Source organism: Ixodes scapularis, unplaced genomic scaffold, assembly GCF_016920785.2.
Source record: "Ixodes scapularis isolate PalLabHiFi unplaced genomic scaffold, ASM1692078v2 PGA_scaffold7__128_contigs__length_106722199, whole genome shotgun sequence".
Taxonomy (NCBI): domain Eukaryota; kingdom Metazoa; phylum Arthropoda; class Arachnida; order Ixodida; family Ixodidae; genus Ixodes; species Ixodes scapularis.
This window is the reverse complement of record NW_024609882.1, coordinates 4,526,360-4,535,924: the sequence shown is the minus strand read 5'-3', so window position 1 is coordinate 4,535,924 and position 9,565 is coordinate 4,526,360. Positions and strand designations below refer to the sequence as shown.

The window sequence follows — 9,565 nt, the reverse complement described above, 5'->3', positions numbered from 1 at the left end:
CGCCGTGTTGTTTGAAGACCGGTGGCTTCGCTGTGTTTCCATAGGAGCTAAGCCTTTTTCTTTCTTTACTTTTTCCTCAGGTAAATTCGCTTTTTGCAAATTTTATTTTACAAAAAAAACAAAAAAAAAATCTACCATCTGTGGGCAGCGCTGCACGAAGACGTAGCGCGATAGGTTAGGAAACCCAATTGTCCGGTCGATTTAAAGAGCCTGGCGTCTCCTTGTTTCACCCTGTAGATTAGTTATCAATAGGCACCATTTTCAAGATCAGTAGACTCTCAGGTAGATAATAACGGTCTATCAAGGATGTGCCGCAGTGCGACCTGCGGGGCGGCGGAGCAAACTTCATCGGAGAAAAGCTCATCGGAGAAAAGCTCACCGCCAAAGTGTCCCATGCTGAGAAAAGCTCAACTACGAATCTAAGAATCGAGCATCGACTCAAGTGAAATGCGCTCACTTAGCTGAAGTGTGCTGTGATGGCTTATGCACATACAGTCATTCTGCCCTTCACTAGCGGAATATATTTTTAAAATAGTAAAGCATCGTATAACACGTTAGGCGTTGCCCGACGAAAATAAAATTAATATTGCTGATAAAAAGAACAATTAAAAAAATGTCGATACAACGCTAATTGAGAAAAGGTCGTATTTCCTATATCCCTGCTACGTCAGAATAAAGTATGGTGACGCACGAAAACGCTGTTGCATTACACGCAATCACAAAAATATATCTAGAGTTTGTATTTAATCAGTGTCAGATCTTTTTTCTTGTTGGACATGCCGTCTCGCCTGTCGCGCGACCGAATGGACATTCAGGCTCGTTGGACGTTCAGGCCATAAGCGGTTGCAGTGCAGTGACCGTCACCCCCTCCTCGCCACCCAAAAGCCGTCATTCATCGTTGTTTTCCTTTTCTTTCTTTTCCTGCTGTTTTTGTTCCAACTTTCTTCGAAGCCCTTCAACCCGCCCCTCCCTTTCCCCGTTATCGGACAGGGAGTCAAGAGGTCCAACGAATCAAAACATCCAATAATGGATCTTTTGACTCGATAAATCTTTTGACCCGCCCGGCAGGAGTCAAAAGATCCAATGTGGGTCAAGAGGTCCAACGAGTTAAGTGATCCAACGAGTCAAAAGATCCACGGCGAGTCAAGAGGTCCAACGAGTCAAAAGGTTCAATGAGTCAGGAGGTCCAATAATGGATCTTTTGACGCGTTGGATCTTTTGACTCGTTGGACCTCTTGACTCGGAATCTTTCCCGGTGATCGGGCAGGGAGTCAAGAGTTTCAACGAGTCAAAAGGTCCAATAATGGATCCTTTGACTCGTTGGATCTTTTGACTCGCCAAACACGAGTCAAGAGATCCAATGTGGGTCAAGAGGTCCAACGAGTCAAGAGATTCATCGAGTCAAAAGATCCACGGCAAGTCAAGAGGTCCAACAAGTCAAAAGGTCCAACGAGTCAGAAGGTCCAATAATGGATCTTTTGACGCGTTGGATCTTTTGACTCGTTGGACCTCTTGTGCCTATTGTGGCTTAGCTTCTGCTTCGAAGTTCATTCAAAAGCGTTTTTTTCATCTCCTTCTAAATGCGCGAATTGTCTCGTCCTCAAAAGCCTCGACGAAACCAATTTCCCGCCAGGTGGAGTTTTTTTTTACAGTGGATTCTAATACTGGAAACAGGACCATCTTAATTTCAGTGCGCCAAAAATGGTTTGAACCGGTGAAGTAAATGACAGGGGAAAGGAGTTTATAAGCTGTTCTGTGGACATACTTTTTTGTTTTCTGTTTTCCTTTTGACCTTCCTAACACTTGTTTTTGACAGTCTGAAGGTCCAAGTTTTCCTTCTCGCTTTTGACTGGAGGGACAAACTGATCTCTCCTGAGCGTGAACATGTGTCGTTCAGTCGGGTACTCGTAAAGAAGAATGGCTACCCAGCGACCCCGGAAGTGCATTTTACGCGGGGGGAGGGGGGGGTCTATTATCACTGCCTATACCGTGTGTCCATACCTTAATTTAAAACTCCTGTCACGAAGCAATCTGACACAATCTAATCCTATAGTAGTAGCTATACGGTGGCATCGATCTACGGTGTCGATGTAAAACGCTCTGGAAATTTGGTCGCCTTCACGTAAAAAAATCACATTCTCAACCAAGATGTATTGTATTTTATTTGTTTATTTATTTAAATACCCTCAAGGCCAATCGGCATTAAAGAGGGGAGTGGGAGTAACAAAGTAACACGCAAAAGGAACAAAAGGGCAGAGTACATAAGGTATCATGGCGGCTCAGAACAGTAAAGAGTGTTTAAAGCATTTTTAAACATTTGGGTATCAATAATATAAATTACGCAAGTCGGAAGGTGATTCCATTCCAAAGACGTTTTACGGACGAAAGACAGTAGAAATGGCGTTGGTATTACATTTACAAATTCCAACTTTGAGGTGATGATCGATACGAGGTGAAATGTAGAATGGTGGGATGAAAAGACGTTGCTTTAAGTACGGGTTAACATGATAGATCTTGTGAAAAAGACACAAACGAGCAACTTTTTGTCGGAGAGAGAGGTTAGGCAGAGACAAGGTGATTTTCATGGAGCTTACACTGGCAGTGCGGTGATAGTTAGCTAGTATAAAACGGGCAGAACGGTTTTGGACCGCTTCCAGAACATTAATTAGATTAGACTGACTGGGTTCCCAGATAGAAGAAGCATACTTTAATTTAGAGCGAACGAGAGAATTATGCAGTGTTAATTTTAAGGCTGACGGTGCGAGAGCAAAGTTTATTTTCAGGTAACCTAGCATGGCGGTTAGCGTTATTGATGACATATTCAACATGCAGTTTTCATAAGAGGTTTCAAGTAATGTGAACGCCCAAACATTTATAAGAAGAAACAGGGGCCAAAGGGACGTTGTTGAGATCGTAGAAGGGCGCATTAGGACTAGTACCTGATATTCTCATTACTTTACATTTAGTAATGTTAAGTTCCATATTCCAATGTTCACACCAGTGGTAAACAGCATTAATATCTGCCTGAAGCTTTAGAAAATCAGAGTCGTTAGTAGATTTAGTATATATTAGGGAATCAACAGCGAAAAGATTAATTAATGATGAGACGCAATTAGGTAGGTCATTGATGTAAATGAGAAACAGTAGAGGGCCTAATAGGAATCCTTGAGTAACATTGGATGTGACGGAAGTGAGGGGAGACGTGTTCTCATTAGCAGTAACATACTGATATCGGTAAGTTAGAGCACAGGCTATCCAGGCAACTAGGTTAGGATCAATACTTAATTTGCTAGGTTTTAATTGAAGCAACTGGTGAGGAACTTTATCAAAAGCCTTGCCAACATCTAGAAAACACAGTCAACTTTGGACCCAGAATTGCGGATCGAATGAAGATCGTTAGTAAATGACAAAAGCTGTGTCTCACAGGAATGAAATTTCCGGAAACCATGTTGGCCCTTGTTAAAAAAAGAATTTGATTCCAGGAAATTAACCAATAATTTTTGTCCGCGATTAATTTAATCGTATACGAATTCTAGTGAAATTTCTTGGCGCAGCCCCGTTCATGTGAAAAGTTATAACAAGGCATTCCTGAAAATTTCAAAAAAACGTTTACCGCCAATGGGCGCGGTTGTCCTTCGGTGGTAAACATCCACTGGTGGCGCCCTTTTTTATTTCAGCATGATCCCTGTTTTTGCGTTGTGTTTAAAAAGATGGTAAAGCAGTATGGGTGTATATTAGGGTGCCCGTCTGAACATGGCAGGCTGGCTCGCCAAGAACCAAGTACTGTTTAGAAAACCAGACAGAAAAATACAGGCGAGAATACCGCGATTCTTTGATGTCTCTGACGACTACCGTGATGGCGGTGCATCAACACACACTGCAGTGGGATCTCTCCCTTGACAGCCAGCGTCGCCTGCTAAGGCCTAGGTCCTCTTACCTTGCGAGTTGGTGTACTTTATTTCCTCAACTTGCTACTCCTGTGCGAAGTCCCTCGTAATAGAAGAGCTTTCTTTTCGCGCAGACCATCTCCCCGCCTCGCGCTGCGGCTCTTCCCAGGGAAGCAATTACCCAACCCTAGTGGTTGCTCAGACCGCCGAAACAACAAGAAAACGCAGCTGCAAAAAAAGAAAAAAAAAAGCTAGAAGATATCTTTTTGTGTTTCGGGAGACGTCACTGCTAAAAATAGAAGCCAAACGAAGAAACTAATTGGCTGAGTGAACAAAAACAGCGCGCTGTGTGTCTCCCCGCATGGTCAACATCCCATTCCAGTGTGGGAGAGACTCAGGAAAATGACCCCCCCCCCCCCCCCCCCCCCCCCAAGCAGAGGAGAACAGAATACCTCCCTGACTGGTGCTATGCGGGCCCCAGGCGCCGGAATTTTTTTTCTCCCCGTTTCCTCGGAGCTACCGTGTCGTCCGAGGCTTACTGACAAATTATTTCGTAATTTTTTTTTACAGAATTTCATGGACGAAGGTTGTGCCGTGATTGGGTGAATAAGCAGACGTAACAAAACAAGGGCCACGCGCTTGCCCTCAGTCAAATACGTAGCTTGGTGGAACTGAGCAACAACAGGAACTCGGAGGGGAAGCAGGATGGTGGGGGGGGGGGGGGGGGAAGTACAGGCATTGTTCAGCAAACCTTGAGCCAAACGCACGGGAGCTGAGCATATCGCCCAGCACCCCCTGAAAACGTCAGCGGGTGCTCAAGCCCCCGTTTCCTCCCAGATTCCGAGGTCCTGGTGCCTGATCACGCTGTGTGTCTGTGTGTGTACCTCTTAGTTTTATTAGTGTCAAGTATGAACAAACTATCCCAGTCAATGGTCGTACGCCTTCCGCCGTGCCTTGGCTCGAGATGCACGAGGCGACGAAGCGCTACCAAAGGTATGAAGATCGCACTAGACAATGTGGAACTCAACCCCCTTCCTGTCATTCTCACCTTGTCGGTGACTATGCTGTCATGTCTGGGCGCGCGCCGCCGATAACAGAATATCGTAGTACGGCGCATGCGCCACTAAAAGATAAAAAGCGGTGCTCCGCTGGCTACCGCCTTCTTTTGCTCAGTTACACCACATCCATGAGCATGGTGGAATAAACCTGTCCTTTCGCCTTTGGAAACCTGCTTGTTCCTCGCTTCTAGCCGACATACAACAACTGGCGACGAGGTTGGGACAAGGACCGTCGGCCGAGAAAAGCAGGTGTTTCCGCAGGGGCGGACATAGCATCGACAGCCATCATGAGCGAAGAAGCCGGGACGCACTTCGCCGGTCGAATGGGTTATCTGGAACCATTCGACGAGTCTTCCAGCGACTGGGCTTCTTACGACGAAAGGTTAACGTCGTTCCTGATCGTCAACGGAGTTCCAGAGAGCGACAAAGTTCACGCCTTCCTCAGCATCATCGGTCCGAAGACCTACGCGCTACTGAAGTCCCTGACTGCTCCGGAGCTGCCTTCAACGAAGAGCTTCGAGTACCTCAAGAAGGCCCTCGGCGACCACCTGTCACCCAAGCCGTCCATCATCGGTGAGCGAGCCAAGTTTCACCGGAGAGCGCAACATGAAGGCGAGTCTATTTCCGAGTACGTCGCCGAACTTCGAAAACTGTCGCAAACGTGCGACTATGGAAGCGTTTTGGACGAGTCACTCCGCGACCGCTTCGTGTGCGGATTATTAAGGGAAGACATACAGCGCGTGCTGTTCACGGAAGACAGCAAGCTAACGTTCCAGAAAGCGGTGGAACGCGCCCAAGCCATGGAAGCTGCGAAGCAAAGCGCGGCTGAGGCTCGCGTCGGCAACTCAAGCGTCACTGACGTGCACAAGGTGCAAGCAGGGAATGAGAAGCAGAGGGACAGCTGCTATCGCTGCGGGTCGTCACGGCACCGCAGTCAAGAGTGCCCTCATCGGCAGAGTGTATGCCACAAGTGCGGCAAGAAAGGTCACATCCAAAGGGTTTGCCGAAGCGGGACTGACGTAGGGGGCAAGAAACGTCCGCCAGGAAAAAGGGTAAAAACGCTGGAAGTTGAAGGACGACTAGCCGTCGTACACGGCGTGTCTTCGCCCAGCCTTACCCCAGTGACGGTGCAGATGATGATCAACGGATCTGCGGTTGAAATGGAACTAGACACAGGAGCAGCGGTAACTGTAATGTCTGCTAAACAGTTTCACCAGTCTTTTCCGTCTGTGAAACTGACGCCAACTGTAGTCAGGCTTCGCACCTACACGGGAGCCCTGGTTCGACTTCAAGGCGTTGCGACAGTCAATGTGCAACATGGTGAGGCGTCAGTACAGCTGCCACTGTACGTCGTCGATGGAGCCGGGCCGCCACTACTGGGCCGGGAGTGGCTTCGAACGATACGACTCGACTGGAACAAGATCTGGGAGCTGAATCACATCTCAAGGTCAGACGTTTTTGCTTCCAAACGTATAAAACAGAAGCTTGACTCTTTGCTGTCAAAGTACGAGCCACTGTTCAACGATGAGCTCGGAACTATAACTGAAGAACGAGCAGAACTTTTCTTCAAACCGAACGAGAAACCGAAATTTCTAAAAGCGAGAAACGTTCCGTTCGCGTTGCAAACGGCTGTTGAGGCGGAGTTGTCGAAAATGGAAAAGATGGGCATTATCACTCCGGTGACTACAGCAGAATACGCCACGCCTGTCGTGCCGGTTATCAAAAAGGATGGGGGCATTCGTCTTTGCGGCGATTATAAGACCACTGTAAACCCTTGTCTTGATATTGACCGTTATCCACTTCCAAAAGTTGATGATCTATTCGCGGCCCTATCAGGAGGCGAACTCTTTTCGAAGATAGATCTTAACCGAGCTTATCAGCAGGTGGTGATGTCAGAGTCGTCAAAACGCTACCTCACGCTGAACACGCACAAGGGGCTGTTCATTGTAAACAGACTTCCTTTTGGAATCTCGTCAGCACCCGGAATTTTTCAAAGAATAATGGACACCATGCTGAAAGGTTTGAGCGGCGTTTGTTGTTATCTAGATGACATTTTAGTCACGGGCAAGACTACGGAAGAACACATGGCCAACCTTGAAGCAGTGTTGAAGCGTCTACTTGAACGAGGAGTTCGAGTCAAGAAAGAAAAATGTTCGTTTTTTCAGCCTGAACTTCGCTATCTAGGTCACAGGATCAGCGCTGACGGCATCTCGACGTCGTCTGACAAGGTGGAGGCGGTGCTCCAGGCTCCCGAGCCCAAGACAAAGCAGCAGCTCCAGTCTTTTTTGGGTGTCGTCAATTACTACGCCAAGTTCGTGCCCCATCTTGCAACGACAGCCCAACCGTTTTACAGATTGCTGCGCAAGGACGAGCCATGGTGTTGGGACCAGCTTTGCCACGAAGCCTTCAACACCATCAAGGCCGAGCTGGCGTCGCCTCCCACCTTGGCCCACTACGACCCCGACAAACCGCTAAAGCTAGCGTGTGACGCCTCTCAGTACGGGGTAGGTGCTGTAATTTTTCACGTTTACGCAGATGGCAGCGCTAAACCCATCGCTTACGCTTCGCGTACGCTATCAAACGCTGAAAAAGGGTACAGTCAGCTCGAGAAAGAGGCACTAGCCATTATTTTTGGAGTTAAGAAATTCCACTCGTATCTTTATGGTCGGCTCTTCACTTTGGTCACGGACCACAAACCACTCCAGACCATTTTAGGTTCGAAAACTGGAATTCCAACCATTGCCGCTGCGCGATTGCAGCGTTGGGCAGTCGCATTGTCGGCCTACACCTACGATCTTATCTTCAAGAGATCAAGCGAGAATGCCGAAGCAGATTTTTGCTCGCGTCTTCCACTACCGACCGTTGGAAACGAGACTAAAGAAAATGAGGAATCATTCTACTCATTGCGACTGCAATCACTGCCGGTATCTAGTAGTGATATAGCACGTGCAACAGCGCGAGATCCAGTTTTGTGCCAAGTGAAAGAATTCACAAGCGCAGGCTGGCCTGCGTCTGTCTCTGACGAGAAACTAAAGCCTTTCTTCGACAGACGCAACGAGTTGACCATTCATCAGGGCTGCATCATGCTCGGAATGCGAGTTGTTGTCCCAGGGAAACTGCAATCCCTGCTGCTGGATGAACTTCACGAAGGCCATCCGGGTATTGTGCGCAGCAAGGAGCTCGCGCGCAGTTACGTTTGGTGGCCGGGGATCGAGGCGGACCTGGAGCGCAGCGTAAAGAACTGCGTAAGTTGTCAAGAGCAACGTAGTGCGCCTGCCAAGGCACCCCTCCATCCGTGGTCATGGCCCACAACGCCGTGGCAACGTGTTCACATAGACTTTGCTGGACCTTTTCTTCAGTCTATGTTCCTTGTTGTGGTAGATGCCCACTCCAAGTGGCCAGAAGTATTCATGATGCGCTCAACCACGACGGAGAGCACGATTAACACTTTGAGAGAACTTTTTTCTCGTTTTGGCAACCCTGAAACTATCGTGTCAGACAATGGTCCTCAGTTCACGTCACGGGAGTTTAAACGGTTCACACAGGAAATTGGCTCTCGTCACGTCCTGACAGCTCCCTACCATCCAAGTTCAAATGGTTTAGCCGAACGCTTTGTACAGACCCTCAAGAACGCCCTCCGTAAAAACAAGGAGAGTGCGCCATTGCATGTGAAGTTGCAGACGTTTCTGCAGAGCTACCGCAACACGGCTCACGCCACAACGAACGAGTCACCCGCCAATTTGTTTTTGGGGCGACGTTTGCGCAGTCGCCTAGACGTTGTAAAGCCTTCTGTGGGGGAAAGGGTAGCCCGCAAACAGTTCATGCAGACTGCAAGCCGGCGTGGGCACGATCGTGACTTTGCCGTTGGTGATCATGTGCTCATCCGTAACTACTGTGGCAAACCCAAGTGGGTGCCTGGAGTGATTCTTGCGCAGCATGGCCCTGTTTCCTACCAAGTACGCGCCACCACCTCCAGAGGCAGCTTCACCTGGCGTCGGCACAAGGACCAGCTGCTAAGAACTCCAAGCCTTGCCGACGAGGACGCTGACCAGGAAGGCACAGAGTTCTTGTTGGTTCAACCGAGCGACAACGCACCCCAACCATCGTCCTCGTCACCTACTGGCGGAACTGTCCCAGCCGAAGCAGCACAAGCGCCTGCTGCCCGACGGTATCCGGCAAGAACCCGGAAACCTCCCGAAAGATTTCAAGCCGGATCTTAACCTTTTTGAGCGTGTTCAAATAAAGAGGGAGGAAATGTCATGTCTGGGCGCGCGCCGCCGATAACAGAATATCGTAGTACGGCGCATGCGCCACTAAAAGATAAAAAGCGGTGCTCCGCTGGCTACCGCCTTCTTTTGCTCAGTTACACCACATCCATGAGCATGGTGGAATAAACCTGTCCTTTCGCCTTTGGAAACCTGCTTGTTCCTCGCTTCTAGCCGACATACAACAATGCGGAGAGAAAATCGTCTGCTTCTTGCACAGGAGTTGCGGTGACGACAAAATGACGCCAAGCTCTCATAGGCTTTGATTGAAAGAATAGTGGGTAGACCTCAATGCTAGATGCCTCGAGGTCTACCCGCTATTTTCTCTTCAAACAGCCAGTGAGAGCTCGCCGTT

General features: G+C 48.5%; 1 protein-coding gene across 1 annotated transcript; it reads left to right on the top strand.

Moving 5' to 3' along the window:
* Positions 1 to 6,803: 6,803 nt before the first annotated feature.
* Positions 6,804 to 9,360, top strand: LOC115332014 (uncharacterized protein K02A2.6-like). The gene has a single exon (XM_029994286.4). It carries the CDS (start codon positions 6,835 to 6,837, stop codon positions 9,163 to 9,165), a length of 2,331 nt encoding a protein of 776 aa, XP_029850146.3. The 5' UTR covers positions 6,804 to 6,834; the 3' UTR covers positions 9,166 to 9,360.
* The last annotated feature ends 205 nt before the right edge of the window (positions 9,361 to 9,565 follow it).